The sequence below is a fragment of the Ranitomeya variabilis genome, chromosome 4 (genome assembly GCF_051348905.1).
Source record: "Ranitomeya variabilis isolate aRanVar5 chromosome 4, aRanVar5.hap1, whole genome shotgun sequence".
Lineage (NCBI taxonomy): Eukaryota > Metazoa > Chordata > Amphibia > Anura > Dendrobatidae > Ranitomeya > Ranitomeya variabilis.
The window spans coordinates 648610560-648629030 of NC_135235.1; the positions used below are offsets into that span (position 1 = coordinate 648610560).

Sequence of the window (18471 nt, forward strand, 5' to 3'; positions counted from 1 at the left end):
GCTCTGCTCCATACACCTCGTACACACACGGCTCCGCTCCGTACACCTCGTACACACACGGCTCTGCTCCGTACACCTCGTACACACACGGCTCCGCTCCGTACACCTCGTACACACACGGCTCTGCTACATCCACCCTGTAAACCCCTCCTGACCCCACACATAAACTTCCCCTCATCCAGCACCATGACAACCAGCACAGCAGACTCCTGCATACACTGAGGCCCCTGATCATGTGACCCTTGGCTCCTCCCCTCCTGTGACCTCATCCCAGGTCCTGTGCGCACAGAACAGCCATATATGTGGTGTGCGGCTCTGCAGGTGGAGGTAGGTGCTGGAGATTCCCCATTACTGGGCGGGGGCAGGGGGCAGTAACCCCTCCATTCCCGGAGATAGTGCCCCCAGCTCTGCCATGTGTATATGTACAGTAATAGGACGCTGGCTGTGCTCATGTATACAGGGGAGGGCGCTCTGGTTTGGGGACAGATGATGGAGATTACAGGGAATGGAAATGTCGGGTTTTTCTCTCCATAGAAATCTGGAGAAATGGAGAAACTGTAATTTCTAAAACCAGTATTGCCTCATGAATTGTCTTTTTGCATTACTGGTAATGATGTCGCTTTCTGTTGCACTTATTACGTTATAACGTCTAATGTTTTACTTTGCATCCGTGACCTGTAGTTTTGTTGGCAGTTTGGGGGTCTGTCTCTGTAGGGTGCACTTATATAGTGCAGGGCAGCCCACCTGATCTAATATTATAGGTGTCACTAATAGACTGTAAGCCGACATGATGCACTACACGTATCATTGTGACTTTCTCCCTTTACAAACCTTTATTTTTTTTACATATTGTCGAAATTCATCAGTTCTCTGCTATAATAATACACTTTCCTTCTTATAATCTGTCTCTGAGCTTATAAGGAACCTTTCACCTGGATTCGTGCTGATGTCATGTTGGACGCTGTTCAGACCAGGTCGTCTGACAGACAGCGGTAATTCCGCGTTTGACCACTGTTTGCTCATTGGCGTCGGCTAGTTTTCGTCTGGCTGCTCCGGGGTTAATTTATCTGATCCTCGGATTGGAAGCTGGGCCATGCCCATTTCCTTTAAATGGTTCTCCTGATCTTTGGGCGTCGCCGATTATAGCTTCAGTCTTATTCGTAGTTATCTCGGTCCGGAGTGGAGAGCTGGTTGTTGGAGAATCGTTGCTGGTGGTGTATTTTCCTTTGTCTTATTTACTCCTTCTTATATTTGTATTTATTTTGCCCTGCACATTTATAGTGTATTCCTGATTGACTGCGGCGTGGTGTATATTTTCCTTTATCCTTGTTTGTTATAAGTGTGGGTATTGGTCTATTGCATTCACTGGGTGGTGGGCGGTAGTGTTCAGTCTAGGGCTGAATCAGGAATCAGAGTGAGGGTGGAGGCCTGGACATGCACACCTTCAGTGTAAACTTCAGGTAGAGGGTCAGTCAGGATTTCCCTAGTCTGAGGGAAATTGCAGGGGCCCGGGTTATTAGCTCTCGCCCTCCTTGTCTCCCCGTGACAGCTGACTAATAAAGATACTATGAAGGATGAGCGTATTTGGCAAAATCTGAAATCACCAGATTGATTTGAATTCATCCGGGTTATTTGGCTTGCCTAATAAACAATTAGATTAAGAAAAATTATACTCGCCTGCCCCAAGGAGGGGTGTACATAGAAATCATAGGAACCCTTAACAAAATTGCTATTTGACCCTCCCACCTCTCCCCACCCACCCCCAAAAAATGTAAATATCTTGGTAGCAGTACCAAGAAAAGCCGCTACTTTAGCTACAAAACTGGATCTCGTAGATAATGAAGGGATTGAGATGACCAAAGGCTATGGAACCTCATTCTGAAGCTCCATAAACTTTGCCTACAGCCACTTTTGGTTCCGCTGCGCAGCACGAGACCCGGTGACTCTGAAGAGCGGTGACATCAGTAACGTCACCGCTCTTTAGATATTCCTGGTCTTGCGCTGAGCTCGGCGACTGTGAAGAGCGGTATTCTTACTTCCTTTCTGAAGAGACAATTTGCAATAAGTTTATCAGGGTTTCTATGTGCCTTAGGTAGACAGTTACACTGATGAGCAAAAGGGTAACAGTGTTTTGAACTTTTGACTTTCAGGCTCCATATCTCATTATCCACTACTGCATTGAACGTGAGACTACCATCATTTTATAGACAATCATCTTGACCCACACGTTTTGGTTATAGCTTAATTTAGTAGGGATCCACACAAAACGTTCAGCCCATCCCATGCTTTATCAGTTGTGGAATACCATATATAATATATATATATATATATATATACACTCACCGGCCACTTTATTAGGTACACCTGTCCAACTTCTTGTTAACACTTAATTTCTAATCAGCCAATCACATGGCGGCAACTCAGTGCATTTAGGCATGTAGACATGGTCAAGACAATCTCCTGCAGTTCAAACCGAGCATCAGTATGGGGAAGAAAGGTGATTTGAGTGCCTTTGAACGTGGCATGGTTGTTGGTGCCAGAAGGGCTGGTCTGAGTATTTCAGAAACTGCTGATCTACTGGGATTTTCACGCACAACCATCTCTAGGGTTTACAGAGAATGGTCCGAAAAAGAAAAAAAATCCAGTGAGCGGCAGTTCTGTGGGCGGAAATGCCTTGTTGATGCCAGAGGTCAGAGGAGAATGGGCAGACTGGTTCGAGCTGATAGAAAGGCAACAGTGACTCAAATCGCCACCCGTTACAACCAAGGTAGGCCTAAGAGCATCTCTGAACGCACAGTGCGTCGAACTTTGAGGCAGATGGACTACAGCAGCAGAAGACCACACCGGGTACCACTCCTTTCAGTTAAGAACAGGAAACTGAGGCTACAATTTGTACAAGCTCATCGAAATTGGACAGTAGAAGATTGGAAAAACGTTGCTTGGTCTGATGAGTCTCGATTTCTGCTGCGACATTCGGATGGTAGGGTCAGAATTTGGCGTAAACAACATGAAAGCATGGATCCATCCTGCCTTGTATGGAGCATCTTTGGGATGTGCAGCCGACAAATCTGCGGCAACTGTGTGATGCCATCATGTCAATATGGACCAAAATCTCTGAGGAATGCTTCCAGCACCTTGTTGAATCTATGCCACGAAGAATTGAGGCAGTTCTGAAGGCAAAAGGGGGTCCAACCCGTTACTAGCATGGTGTACCTAATAAAGTGGCCGGTGAGTGTATATATATATATATATATATATATATATATATATATACTGTGTGTGTATGTGTGTGTGTGTATATATATATATATCTCTGTAGAATGTAAGCCGGCAAGGGCAGGGTCCTCGCCCCTCTGTATCAGTCTGTCATTGTAAGTCTGTCTACTGTAAGTGATATCTGTAACTTGTATGTAACCCCTTCTCATGTACAGCACCATGGAATCAATGGTGCTTTATAAATAAATAATAATAATAATATATATAACAAAAAAAATCCAAGGAAATTACATCACAATCATTAACATACGAGAAATAAACCACAAATCATAAAAAAAATATTGTCAAATATTCAAACCATGAATACATAGTTAAATTATAAGCTAAGCCCAAAATTAAAACACGCATAAACACAGAGTATAGTAGCAGCAAAAAACATCATCAATTATAACTACAATGGCCTCTTTTCAATGGATAGCCATATATGCAAAGTGGACTAATTTTAGTTCATTGATCTATCACTTAAATTATTAAATTATTTGAAATGAATTCTTCATGAGAATATTATATTGATATTTATTTTTATTTACATTTTTATATATATGTTTAGTTAATGGTAATATTTCTAAATATCAAACCACATTTAATATATCTGTATCTTCATTAAATATACCTAGAACCATATGTTTATTTGACTTCATGTACAGTACATTTAACTTGAAGCATCTTCTAATATCATAAAAAGGAAATGAATATCCACTCGCATAATATATGATTCCATGAAGAGAAGTTGTATTCAGTTAGAGCATTGGAGATGTCTAAAAGCATAAAGAAAAGAGATAAAATTCAGAAAGGGAAACCGAGTAGTGATGAGCGACTGTACACGTTGCTCGGGTGACCTCCGAGTTTTTATGACTGCTCAGAGATTTAGTTTTCATCTCTGCAGCTGAATGATTTACAGCTACTAGCCAGGCCAGTACATGTGGGGATTCCCTAGCAACCAGGCAAATTTGACCAGCAATTTCTCATTTTTACAACAAAATTTACAAAACCATTTTTTTTAGGGACCACCTCACATTTGAAGTCAGTTTGAGGGGTCTATATGGCTGAAAATACCCAAAAGTGACACCATTCTAAAAACTGCACCCCTCAAGGTGCTCAAAACCACATTCAAGAAGTTTATTATTATTATTAATTCAGGTGCTTCACAGCAGCAAAAGCAACATGGAAGGAAAAAATGAACATTTAACTTTTTAGTCACAAAAATTATCTTTAAGCAACAATTTTTTTATTTTCCCAAGGGTAAAAGGAGAAACTGGACACTGAAAGTTATTGTACAATTTGTCCTGAGTACGCCGATACCCCATATGTGGGGGGGAACCACTGTTTGGGTGCACGACAGGGCTCGGAAGGGAAGGAGCGCCATTTGACTTTTTGAATGAAAATATGGCTCCAATCTTCAGCGGACACCATGTCACGTTTGGAGAGCCCCTGTGTACCTAAAGATTGGAGCTCCCCCACAAGTGACCTCATTTATAAACTAGACCCCCCAAGGAACTTATCTAGATGCATAGTGAGCACTTTGAACCCCCAGGTGCTTCACAAATTGATCCGTAAAAATGAAAAAGTACTTGTTTTCACAAAAAAATTATTTTAGCCTCAATTTTTTCACTTTCACATGGGCAACAGGATAAAATGGATCATAAAATTTGTTGTGCAATTTCTCCTGAGTACACCGATACCTCACATGTGGGGGTAAACCACTGTTTGGGCACACGGCAGGGCTCGGAAGGGAAGGAGCACCATTTGACTTTTTGAATGAAAAATTAGCTCCAATCATTAGCGGACACCATGTCAGGTTTGGAGAGCCCCTGTGTGCCTAAACATTGGAGCTCTCCCACAAGTGACCCCATTTTGGAAACTAGACCTCCCATGGAGCTAATATAGATGTGCGGTGAGCACTTTGAACCCCCAAGTGCTTCACAGCATTTTATAACGCAGAGCCGTGAAAATAAAATATAATTTTTCTTTCCTCAAAAATTATATTTTAGCCCACAATTTTTTATTTTCACAAGGGTAACAGGAGAAATTGGACCCCAATAGTTGTTGCCCAGTTTGTCATGAGTATGCTGATACCCCATATGTGGGGGTAAGCCACTGTTTGGGCACACGTCGGGGCTCGGAAGGGAAGTGGTGACGTTTTGAAATGCAGACTTTGATGGAATGGTCTGCGGGCATCACGTTGCGTTTGCAGAGCCCCTGATGTGCGCTTATACCCCATATGTTTGGGTAAACCACTGTTTGGGCGTATGTCGGGGCTCGGAAGGGAGGGAGCACCATTTGACTTTTTGAACGCAAGATTGGCTGGAATCAATGGTGGCGCCATGTCGCGTTTGGAGACCCCTGATGTGCCTAAACAGTGGAAACCCCTCAATTCTAACTCCAACACTAATCCCAACACACCCCTGACCCTAATCCAAACTCTAGCCATAACCCTAATCACAACCCTAACCCCAACACACCCCTAACCACAACCCTAACCTCAACACACCCCTAATCCCAACCCTAACCCTAATCACAACCCTAACCCCAACACACCCCTAATCCCAACCCTTACCATAACCACAAGCCTAACCCTAACCCCAACACACCCCTAACCCTAATCTTAACCCTATTTCCAACCCTAACCCTAATTCCAACCCTAACCCTAAGGCTGAGTGCCCACATTGCGGATTCGTGTGAGGATTTTTCCGCAATGTTTTTGAAAAATCTGCAGGTAAAAGGCACTGAGTTTTACCTGCGTATTTACCACGGATTTCCAGTGTTTTTGTGCTGATTTCACCTGCGGATTCCTATTGAGGAACAGGTGTAAAACGCTGCGGAATCTGCGCAAAGAATTGACATTCTGCAGAAAATACAATGCAGCATTGCCGCGCTGTATTTTCTGCACAATGGGCACAGCGTATTTGGTTTTCCATAGGTTTACATGGTACTGTAAATGTGATGGAAAACTGCTACGAATCCGCAGCCAAATCCACACCTTGTGCACATAGCCTAATTGCAACCCTAACCCTAACTGCAACCCTAACCCTAATTGCAACCCTAACCCTAGTTGAAAAATAAAAGGAAATATATTTTCTCTATTTTATTATTGTCCCTACCTATGGGGGTGATAAAGGGGGGGTTATTTACTATTTTTTTTTATTTTGATCACTGTGATAGGTTCTATCATAGTGATCAAAATGTACCTGATACTGCACACATGCACCCATCAATGCATTCAACGTTACCTATATCCAGGATGCAGATTGTTATGATCCTAGTGGCAAGGATCGCAGGTCGAACTAGCTAAGTAACTGAACAGACTACTAGCTCTGGGGAAGTGGTAACTAGATTGACCGCAACCTGATCCTATCCGCAAACAACTATAGGCAGCCGTGGAACGTTACCTAAAAATCCTTGACGTCTCTTCACGGCCTGAGAAACTGACTATTCCTAGAGGGAAAGAAAGTCCTCTCTTGCCTCAGTGGAATGACCCCAAAGATATAGAATAGCTCCCCACAAATATTAACGGTGAGTTAAGGGGAAAGCACAAACGCAGAGATGAAATCAGATTTAGCAAATGAGGCCCACTAACACTAGATAGCAGAAAATAGGAAGGGAGCTGTGCGGTCAATAAAAAACCCTATTCAAAATATCTACGCAGAGATTGCTCGAGCCCCTGCACCAACTAATGGTGCGGGGGAAGCAACTCCGTACCCCAGAGCTTACCAGCAAAAAGAAATCACATATTAGCAAGCTGGACTAGACTCATCATACACAGAAATCATATTGCAGGCAGATGAGCAAAAAATATTCAAACAGAACTTAGCTTATCCTGAAGAGGCAGAAAACGGGATAATCAGGAGTAATCAGAATAGCACTGAATACATTGACAGCCGGCAACAAGTGGAAGTGAAGCAGAGCTAAATAGGAGCCTCCCTGGTGAATAACGAGGCAGCTGATCCAGCCAGACCCGCAGGATAATAAACCAAACCACCAGGGGGAGCCAAAAAACCAAAGTCACACAATACCATCTGTGACCACAAGAGGGAGCCTGAAAACGGAGTTCACAACAGCAGATACAGCTGCAATTGAGATGCCAGGCCAGGCTTCCCGAACTCGAGTGTGGTCTGACACTATTGGCAGTAAGCTGCTTAGGACCGATGATTACATCATGGTCAAATGACAAAAAGTCCAGCATGTAATGGAAATTTATGTTCTGGAGTCCCTGCAGGTGTCAATGCTCTCATCATTGCCTTAGTTTGAGAACTAAACTGGTCTACTATATTTCTGTGGAATACATATTGGCATTACCTTTGTGGTCAGTGGCTTTAGAGTTCATGTGAAGGTGTGATATCACTTTTATACTGACACGGGAGAGTTGTCTTGATAACATATTTACATCGTTAAAAAAAAAGAAGGAATATGGCATTTACATGTTATATCTCCTCATATCCCCCCTATTATCTCCAGTAATTGTAACTAGGGTTGAGCGAAACGGATCGGTCATTTTCATAAGTCGCCGACTTTTGGCAAAGTCGGGTTTCATGAAACCTGACCCGATCCCAGTGTGGGATCGGCCATGCGGTACACGATCTTCTCGCCAAAGTCGCGTTTCCTATGACGCTTAAAGCGCCATTTCTCAGCCAATGAAGGTGCCCGCAGAGTGTGGGCAGCGTGATGACATATGTCCTGGTCCCCACCATCTTAGAGAAGGGCATGGCAGTGATTGGCTTGTTTTCTGCGGCGTCACAGGGGCTATAAAGGGGCGTTCCCGCCGACCGCCATCTTACTGCTGCTGATCTGAGCGTAGGGAGAGGATGCTGCCGCTTCGTTAGAAGCAGGGATAGCGTTAGGCAGGGTAAATTAACCCCCAAACCGCTTGTGCTGTAGCGATTTCCACTGTCCAACACCACCTTTTCTTTTTGGGACAGTGGAGGCTCGATTTCTGTGCAACAGCTCTGTAGGTTATAAGGCTCCCCTGATAGCTGCGTTGCTGTGTGTACGCCGCTGTGCAAACCAACTGCTTTTTTCAAAGCACAAATCCTGTTGCTCCTTCCTTTCTGCACAGCTATCTTGTTTGTTTGTCCACACTTTTGACTTTTGTGTGCAGCAGTCCTTTTTATTGCTGCCTGACATACTTTTCTGAGATAACTGTAGGGAGATAGTAATTGTAGTACAGTCCCTTTTTTTTTGTTTTTTTGTTATATCTCTTCAAGCCACTTTTTGCCACAGAAAATATACTCTAATACAGTGGCCCAGATTTATTCACAATTCTCCCATAAAAAAAATAAAAGTGGGAGATTAAGATTGTCAAATCTGCATCAGTGCCAGTCCTGTGTGTGGCATCTGTCTTTGTTTTTCTGCCACAGAAAACCTACTGTATAACAGTGGGCCTGATTTCTTCACAATTCTCTCAGAAAAAAAAAAGTAAAAGTAGGAGATTAAGATTGGCAAATCTGCATTAGTGCCAGTCCTGTGTGTGGCATCTTTTTTTTTTTTCTGCCACAGAAAACCTACTGTATAACAGTGGGCCAGATTAAATCACTTGTCTCACATATCTATCCCCCCAAAAAATTAAAATAAAGGGAGAATAATCTTGCCAAACCTGTGCATCTGTGCGAGTGCTGTCTGTGGTATCTGTCAGTCATTTTGTGCCACAGGAACTATACCGTGATATAGTGGGCCTGATTCAATCCCTTGTCTCCCATATCAAAAAAAAGAGGGACATTTCTATTGCCAGTGTGTGCATCTGCGTCAGTCCGGCTAGTGCCATATCTGCCAGCCTCTTTCTGCTAATCAAACTGTGTAGTGTAATACAGTGGGCCTGATTTTTCCCTGCATTCTCCCACACATAAAGAGGGACATTTCTATTGCCAGTGTTTTTATCTGCGTCACTCCTGTTCGTGCCATATCTGCCAGCCTCTTTCTGCCAATCAAACAATGTAGTGTAATACAGTGGGCCTGATTTTTGCCTGCATTCTCCCACACATAAAGAGGGACATTTCTATTGCCAGTGTTTTTATCTGCGTCACTCCTGTTAGTGCCATATCTGCCAGCCTCTTTCTGCCAATCAAACAGTGTAGTGTAATACAGTGGGCCTGGATTCTCCCACACATAAAGAGGGACATTTCTATTGCCAGTGTGTGCATCTGCGTCAGTCCTGTTAGTGTCATATCTGCCAGCCTCTTTCTGCCAATCAAACAGTGTAGTGTTATACAGTGGGCCTGATTTTTCCCTGCATTCTCCCACACATAAAAAAGGGAGATTTACATTCACAACAAGTTCACGTACACCTTGTACCTGGTTTTACAGGACCACATAACGGTTGTTAGTTTGGTAACATTTTTCCAAGAATGAGGAAGTCTGGTGGAAGAGGTCGTGGCCGTGGGCGTTCATTGCCAGCTGGTAATGATGGTAGTGGTGGTGGTCGTGGAGCATCAGGTGGTCGTGGGAAAAGCAATATAGCCCCTAAGTCTCGAGTTGTTGAGCCAGCGTCATCGTCTGGCTACACAAGGCCTCGAAGGCTCCCTTTTCTGGGAGTAGGAAAACCGCTTTTGAAGCCGGAGCAGGAGGAACAAGTATTGGCTTTCATTGCTGACTCTGCCTCTAGCTCTTTTGCCTCCTCCTCGGAAAGTGCCAAATGTCAGAGCAGTGCATCGTCAGTGGATGTTCCCGGTCAGGAACAAGTCGCTTCCTTGTGTCCTTCACCCAGAACATCAGTAAAGGATGCGTCAGGCGACACAACAGGTTACTCCATGGAGCTCTTTACACATACCGTGCCTGGGTTAGAAAGGGAAATTGTTAACAGGCCATGCCCATTACAAGATGAATCAGACATGGAGTGCACAGATGCACAGCCACAGCCAGATTATTATGCTGTTCCTTTGACTCAGATCAGAACATTGCCCTCGCAGTGTACTGATCCAGAATCTGACCCCGATGAGACTATGGAGCCCCGTCACGAACGCTATAACACCGGCTTACACGGTGACCCAGAGGAAGGTGCACAGGACATAGAAGAGGAGGTCATAGATGACCCAGTTGTTGACCCCGATTGGCAGCCATTGGGGGAACAGCGTGCAGGCGGCAGTAGCTCTGAAGCGGAGGAGGAGGAGCCGCAGCAGTCATCAACATCGCAACAGGTTCCATCTGGCAGGCCCGTATCTGGCCAAAAAAGTGTGGCAAAACAAAAACCAGTTGTAGGACAGCGTGGCCGTCCGGTTAAAGTACCTCAGTGTGCAATGCCTGAAAAGGTATCCGATAGTAGGAAGAGTGCAGTCTGGCATTTTTTTAACCAAGATCCCAATGATCAGTGCAAAGTCATCTGTAAGAAATGCTCAAGGACCTTCAGTAGAGGTCAGAATGTTAAAAATCTAAATACAAGTTGCATGCGTAGACATTTAACCACCATGCACTTGCAAGCCTGGACAAACTACCAAACGTCCCTTAACGTTGTAGCACCCTCTCATAATGAAGCTAGTCAGCAACATGACATCCCTTCCCTCACTGTAAGGCCACCGTTTACCACACCACCTGCAGGTAATGTGGTGGTTTCGTCGCAAGGCCAAAGCAGTCTTGGAATCACCAGGTTCGTGGTAGCAAAAACTGTATGTAGGGCAAGAGCAAGAATACCATCACCAACCCTCTCTGTCACCCATGTCCACCGGCACCCCCGCTAGTTCCACCCTATGCAGCTCTCCAGTCCAGCTCACCCTACATGAGACTCTCATTAGGAAAAGGAAGTACTCATCCTCGCATCCGCGTACACAGGGTTTGAACGCCCACATTGCTAGACTAATCTCGTTAGAGATGATGCCCTACCGGTTAGTTGAAAGCGAAGCTTTCAAAGCCCTGATGGACTACGCTGTACCACGCTACGAGCTACCCAGTCAACACTTTTTTTCCAGAAAAGCCATCCCAGCCCTCCACCAGCATGTAAAAGACCGCATTGTCCATGCGCTCAGGCAATCTGTGAGTAGAAAGGTGCACCTGACAACAGATGCATGGACCATTAGGCATGGCCAGGGGCGTTACGTCTCCATCACGGCACACTGGGTTAATGTGGTGGATGCAGGGTCCACAGGGGACAGTAATATTGGGACAGTTCTGCCTAGCCCACAGTCTAGGAAACAGTTGGCTGTAGGCGTTCATCACCCCTCCTCCTCCGCGTCCTCCAGCAGAAGCGAGAGCTCGTCCACAGACCGCAGTCGCACGACCACTCCATCCGCAGTTGCCACTGTAGCATACGAGGTGTCCAATTATGGAACAGCTAGTGGCAAGCGTCAGCAGGCTGTATTGGCAATGAAGTGTTTGAGCGACAACAGACACACCGCGGAAGTTCTGTCCGAGTTCTTGCAGCAAGAAACTCAGTCATGGCTGGGCACTGTACATCTTGAGGCAGGCAAGGTAGTGAGTGATAACGGAAGGAATTTTATGGCTGCCATAGCCCTTTCACAACTGAAACACATTCCTTGCCTGGCTCACACCTTAAACCTGGTGGTGCAGTGCTTCCTGAAAAGTTATTCGGGGTTACCCAACCTGCTGCTGAAAGTGCGCAGACTTTGCTCTCACATCCGCTGTTCGCCCGTACACTCCAGCCGTATGCAGAACCATCAGCGGTCTTTCAACCTTCCCCAGCATCGCCTAATCATCGACGTTGCAACAAGGTGGAACTCCACACTGCACATGCTTCATAGACTGTGCGAACAGAGGCGTGCTGTTATGTATTTGTGGGAGGATACACATACACGGGCAGGCAGTTGGATGGCAGACATGGAGTTGTCAGCTGTGCAGTGGTCGAAGCTCCAAGACCTGTGTCAAGTCCTTCAGTGTTTTGAGGAATGCACACGGCTGGTTAGTGCAGACAACCTCGTAATAAGCCTGAGCATCCCCCTAATGCGTCTGCTGATACAAAGTTTGAGGCACATAAAGGAACAGGCCTCTGCAGCCGAGGACGAGGGAAGCCTTGATGACAGTCAGCCATTGTCTGCTCAGGGAAGTCTACAGGACAAGGTGGCGGGCGAAGAGGAGGAGGACAAGGAGGATGATGGGGATGAGTATTTTTGGGATGGGGAAGCTTCTCAGGGGGCAATAGAAACTGCTGGCGGTGCAAGGCCGGGTTCAGGGTTTTTGAGGGAGACAAGTGACGTTGAGTTGCCAGAAAGTGCTCCTCAACCCAGCATATGCACAGAGTTGACAACTGGAACATTGGCCCACATGGCGGATTATGCCTTGGGTATCCTCAAAAGGGACCCACGCATTATAAAAATCATGACCGATGACGATTACTTGTTGGCCTGCCTCCTTGATCCTCGCTATAAAGGCAAATTGCAAAATATCATGCCACATGAGAACCTCGAACAGATATTGGCAACCAAACAAGCTACTCTTGTAGACCGTTTGATTGATTCAGGCATTCCCAGCACACAGCGCTGGTGATGGTTCTCACACGAGCTGCAGGGGGCAACAGGGCAGAGGTGTTAGAGGTGCACAAATCAGAAGTGGCGTAGGACAGAGGGGTTTTCTGACCAGGTTGTGGAGTGATTTCGCAATGACCGCAGACACGACAGGTACAGCAGCATCCATTCAAAGTGACAGGAGACAACATTTGTCCAGTATGGTTACTAACTATTTTTCCTCCATTACCGATGTTCTCCCTCAACCGTCATTCCCCTTTGATTACTGGGCATCCAAAATAGACACCTGGCCTGAATTGGCCGAATATGCATTGCAGGAGCTTGCTTGCCCAGCAGCTAGTGTGCTATCAGAAAGAGTATTCAGTGCTGCTGGTTCAATCCTGACCGAAAAAAGGACTCGTCTGGCTACCCAAAATGTTGATGATCTAACCTTCATTAAAATGAACCACTCATGGATTTCAAATTATTTTGCCCCACCTTTCCCGGCTGACACCTAGCTTTCCTGTAAAAAGGTCTTGCTTTGGGACTGGTGTTACTGACTGTTCCAATCTCTTAATTTGCAGCTACTGTTTGTCCAGCATACGACATGTTTACACCTCCCTAAATGGCCTAACTCCCCCCACGGGGCCGTGGTCTCGCCACTTGTCGCAAGCACTTGTCAGAGTGCCGTTTGTCTGAAGAGGTGGGTGTGCCCACTTTTGGTCGACGGCACTGGCACTGGGTCCCTCATAGTACAATGAAGTGTCTCTGGCGGTGGTGGCGTGCACCCAACGTCAGACACACCGTTGTAACATGAGGGGCCCTGGGCTTGTACCGCCGGCCAGGAGAGAGTGTCCCCCCCCCAAGGTCAAACAGTGCTCTACCACTGGAAAAAATTATCTGTCGCTGCTCCGCCACTGTTTAGTCTATGCGCTGAAATCCTTCAATGCCTGGCACAGACAATAACAATTTGTTGACATGTATGATGCTAGTTAAAATAGTCAGGGGCCCTGTCCTACATTTACACCAGTAAATACTTTGAGCCCAACTACAATGTCTGAAAGTCAGCATAGAAGCACACCCCTGTACCTAAGTATGCCACCTTTATTTTTATTTTTTTTGGATACATTAACATCAATTTAGGTTTTGGGACTCGGAGTACTTACTGTGTCAGACACTCCTTCCAATTGTCCTCCTCTGACCACACCAATGCTGCCTGTGTACCCCTGCCACCTAATGGAAGCTGCATAGAGCCTATTTTATTATTTTAGGTCTAGGAAGTCTGTCTGTGGTCCCTCCTTCAAATTGTCCTCCTCTGACCACACCAATGCTGCCTGTGTACCCCTGCCACCTAATGGAAGCTGCATAGACCCTATTTTATTATTTTAGGCCTAGGAAGTCTGTCTGCGGTCCCTCCTTCAAATTGTCCTCCTCCTGACCACACCAATGCTGCCTGAGTACCCCTGCCACCTAATGGAAGCTGCATAGAGCCTATTTTATTATTATAGGCCTAGGAAGTCTGTCTGCGGTCCCTCCTTCCAATTGTCCTCCACTGACCACACCAATGCTGCCTGTGTACCCCTGTAACTAATTTAAAAATGCATAGAGCCAACTTTTTTAGTTAACACATACTACCTTTGTCTGTCTGCGGCGCCACTCAATCACGCTGTCCTCCACTGAACTTCAACCTTCAGGCTCTCATTAAGTAGTTGTTTATATAAGACAGCAGTTGCCCTACTACTTTGGTTGGGGCCTAGTAATGGTGTCTGCCGCTCCTTGGTGTTCTCCTCCAGGTTTCCTTGTCTGAGCTTCAACCTTCAGGCTCTCATTAAGTATTTTTTAATGTCACACTGCAGTTGCCCTACTACTTTGGTTGGGGCCTAGTAACGATGTCTGCCGCTCCTTGGTGTTCTCCTCCACTGAACAAAGCAGTGCCGCCTGTTTACTCCTGTTACCAATTTTGAACTTCATTTGGCCCACTTTATTACTTGGGCTTACTAACTGTGTCAGCCTCTCATTACAGTTGTCCTCCACTCAACAAAGCAATGCCGCCTGGTTAGTCCTGTTACCAATTTTGAACTGCATTTAGCCTACTTTATTCTTTGGCCCTATATCTGTGTTTCCTCCTCATCCTGCCCATTGCCCAGCCACTGCTAGATGAGTCTGCTGGTACATTGACCCAGGCCACTACATTCCCCTTGCACTCTACACAGCCAGAATCTGACCCTGCTGAAAGTAAGGTTCCCCTTCCCGCATGCTATACCACCTTACACAGGGACAAAGAGGAAGGGGCAGATGAAAGTGCAGGTTCCTTCATCAGGTGGGGGGGCATACTCGTTGGCGACGTCACTGGCACAGGGCCCCTCAGAGTACGCAAAAGTGTCGCTGCCGGTGGGAGGTGCCCCCGCCGTGCTAACACACCGCTGTACTTTGAGGGGCCCTGTGCCAGTGCCAATGCCAACGAGTGGGCCCCCTCTGCTTGCTCAGGATCACAGCACTTGCAAACTTGACATACTTAACCTCTCACTGCTCCACCGCCGTGACATAGTCCACTTTTCCTGGGCCCACTAAAAACTTGAACCAGCCCTACCCCCCACAACGTTAGCCAAATGACCCCCAATTTCCAATGCCTATCTATTATTATAAAGTAAATTAAGATTGACAAGCTTCAGTAACAAGAATGGATGTTTTTGCCATTAAAATGGGCACTGTAGGTGTTTTCCTGGCCTCCACTCACTGCCGACTATGCTTCCCCATTGACTTGCATTAGGTTTCATGTTTCGGTCGATCCCCGACTTTTCGCGATAATCGGCCGACTTCACTCGACTCGACTTTTGACAAAGTCGGGTTTCGCAAAACCCGACTCGACCCCAAAAAAGTAAAAGTCGCTCAACCCTAATTGTAACATCATAAAGATTTCATGTAATAATGCATCAGCTCATCCTTTTCCCATTCGGATCCTCTATAGTGGAGATCTTCTACATAAGAGAATTTTCCTGATTTACGCATCAAGGATGGATAGAGACCGGGACAAGATGGCAGAGAAAATATTACATCTCACTTTAGAGATTCTCTTACGGCTTACTGGAGAGGTGAGACATTCTGATGACGTCACATTAAATAATTCTTGTCTATGGGAATATCAGACAGACAGAACTGAACAGGAGAGAACTGGGAATGTTTGTAAGGAGATTTATTAATGTGTCTCTCCATAACCAGGATTATACAGTAGTGAAGAAGACCTCTAGTGATTGCTGTCAGGTCCCTGTGTCTGAGAGATGGGGAAGAACCCTGAGCCCAATCATGGGGCCTCCACCTCACCCCCTGATACAAGAGAACATCAATGACCAGAGGATTCTAGAACTCGCCTACAAGATGATTGAGCTTCTGACTGGAGAGGTGACACTGCTGGGAATGCTGGGACATTATACAGTAACACTATGAAGGGGATGACTGTATCATTGTATGTGTCAGGTTCCTATAAGGTGTCAGGATGTCACTGTCTATTTCTCCATGGAGGAGTGGGAGTATCTAGAAGGACACAAAGATCTGTACAAGGACGTCATGATGGAGGTTCCCCAGTCCCTCACATCACCAGGTAATAGACAGGACTAAATACACACGGTCTATAATTATCTGTATGTAAAGAATGAATTCAGTCCTTGTATGTGTCTCCTCCAGTTCTATCCAGTAAGAGGACAACACCAGAGAGCACACCAGAGAGATGTCCCCCTGTTCTTCTTTCACAGGATTGTTCAGAAGAAAATTCCAATATTCCTCAGGATGATCAGGTAGATGGAGGAAAGGCAGCATAAGATCTTCCCTATGATGTGTAGATGGCTGTGAAGTTCTTGTGCTCAGTCTTGTTTTTTCCACTAGTATCATATTTTATATTTGTGTAATGAGAACAGTGGAGATGGCAGGATTAGAGTTGATCATAGATGTGACTTCTCCATCAGTCTGTGACTTTTACAATATTTCTTTTAGGGTAAAAATATGAGCTATATTGATACTCCAGAGACATACGTGTGGGATGAAGAGCAGTGTAAAGTGGAGATTATTTCAGATGATGATTCAGGTGAGTGGTAACCCCTAAATGCAGAGAAGTCACAGATTCTACTAAATACGGATAATAAATATGTAATATAAAAATGTAATATAAAGCTGTGGTACCACAATTATTAAGAAATGCCGTAATAAGACACACTGAAATCCCAGTATTTATCACATATAGTGGCTTGCGAAAGTATCCCACACTACCCCTCTTGGCATTTTTTGTGTTTTGCTACCTCGCAACCTGGAATGTCACTGTTTCTTTTAAGGGTTTGCATCAGTTCATGAAAAGAACATACCTAAAACTGTGAAAATTTGTTTTGTTTTTTTATTGTGAAGCGAACAACAAGTAGGGTAAAATAACTGTAAACTTTAGTGTGCATAACTATTCATCCCCTTAAGTCAGTACTTTGTAGAGCCTCCTTTTGCGACAATTACACCTGCAAGTCGCTTTGGGTAAGTCTCTATCAGCTTTTCACATTTTGCTACTGGGATTTTTGCCCATTCCCCAAGGCAAAACTGCTCTAGCTCCTTCAAGTTAGATGGTTTCCTTTGGTGAACAGCAATCTTCAAGTCTGACCACAGATTTTCAATTAGATTACGGTGTGGGCTTTGACTAGGCTACTAAAAAAAAAAATTTCCCTTAAACCACTCGAATGTTGATTTAGCAGTATGTTTTGAGTTATTGTCTTGTTGTCTTTGAGTCATTGTCTGACAGACTGAAACAGACTTTGCTCAGGAATATCCCTGTATTTTGCACCATCCATCTTCCCCTCGACTCGGACCATGATGCTGCCAACACAATGTTTCACTGTGGGGATTGGTGTTCTTGGGATGATGAGCTGTGTTGGTTTGCGTCAAACATAGCATTTACCTTGGTGGCCAAAAAAGTTAAATTTTGGTCTCATGTGACCTTGAGACTCCTTCAAGGTTACTTTTGGTCTCTATGCTGCTGGACTTCCTTTCACTAAACATGTGACTTATGAAGGTAGTTGCTTGCACCAGAAATTTTTAGGGGTTTCATAGCAAAATGGGTGAATACATATGCACATGCCGTTTTTTAGTTATTTGATCCCATAAATTAAATTTAAGATTATATTTTTCTCACTTCACTTCACCAACTTAGGCTGGTTTCACACTTGCGTTTTGATCTGCAGCGTTTTTACCAAAAAAAACGCATGCGGTTTTTTCCTATGTTTAACATTAAAAACGCATGCGGTTTTTTGCATGCGTTTTGCTGCGTTTGACAACGCATACGTTTTTTCTATGCTTGCGGTTTTTTGCGGAAATGCAACATGTAGTAATTTCTAGAGGCGTTTTTTTGCCGCAAAAAAATGCATTGCTGTCTATGTAAACGCATGCGTTTTTAAGCACATGCGTTTGCTTGCGTTAAAAACGCATGCGTTTTTATAGAAAAAAACGAGAATACACACTGACAAGCCACCCCCCCACCATCAGGGTGATAAAGGGATCCTAACCCTACCCCTAACCCTAACCCTGACAAGCCACCCCCCACCATCAAGGTGATAAAGGGATCCAAACCCTAACCCTACCCCTAACCCTGACAAGCCACCCCCCACCATCAAGGTGATAAAGGGATCCAAACCCTAACCCTACCCCTAACTCTAACACTATGACAGTCAATACTCTACAAGTTTATATTTTTAGTACTCTATAGCAATACCGTATATCTTGGGGTGTCCACATTGAATAAAGCTTTTTATTAGAAGAATGTCCTGGTCACCAGGTCAACATAATAGCC

The 18471-nt window shown here is 45.0% G+C and overlaps 1 protein-coding gene across 1 annotated transcript in view; it reads left to right on the forward strand.

Annotated features, from left to right (window-relative positions):
• The first annotated feature begins 252 nt into the window (after positions 1-252).
• LOC143768168 (uncharacterized) overlaps positions 253-18471 on the forward strand; it is a 57065-nt gene continuing 38846 nt past the window's right edge. The window contains exons 1-6 of the mRNA XM_077256857.1: positions 253-327; positions 15625-15748; positions 15876-16055; positions 16131-16254; positions 16338-16447; positions 16644-16734. Coding sequence (XP_077112972.1) covers positions 15671-15748; positions 15876-16055; positions 16131-16254; positions 16338-16447; positions 16644-16734 — 583 coding nt within the window. The 5' untranslated portion in view covers positions 253-327; positions 15625-15670. The remainder of the gene's footprint in view (positions 328-15624; positions 15749-15875; positions 16056-16130; positions 16255-16337; positions 16448-16643; positions 16735-18471) is intronic.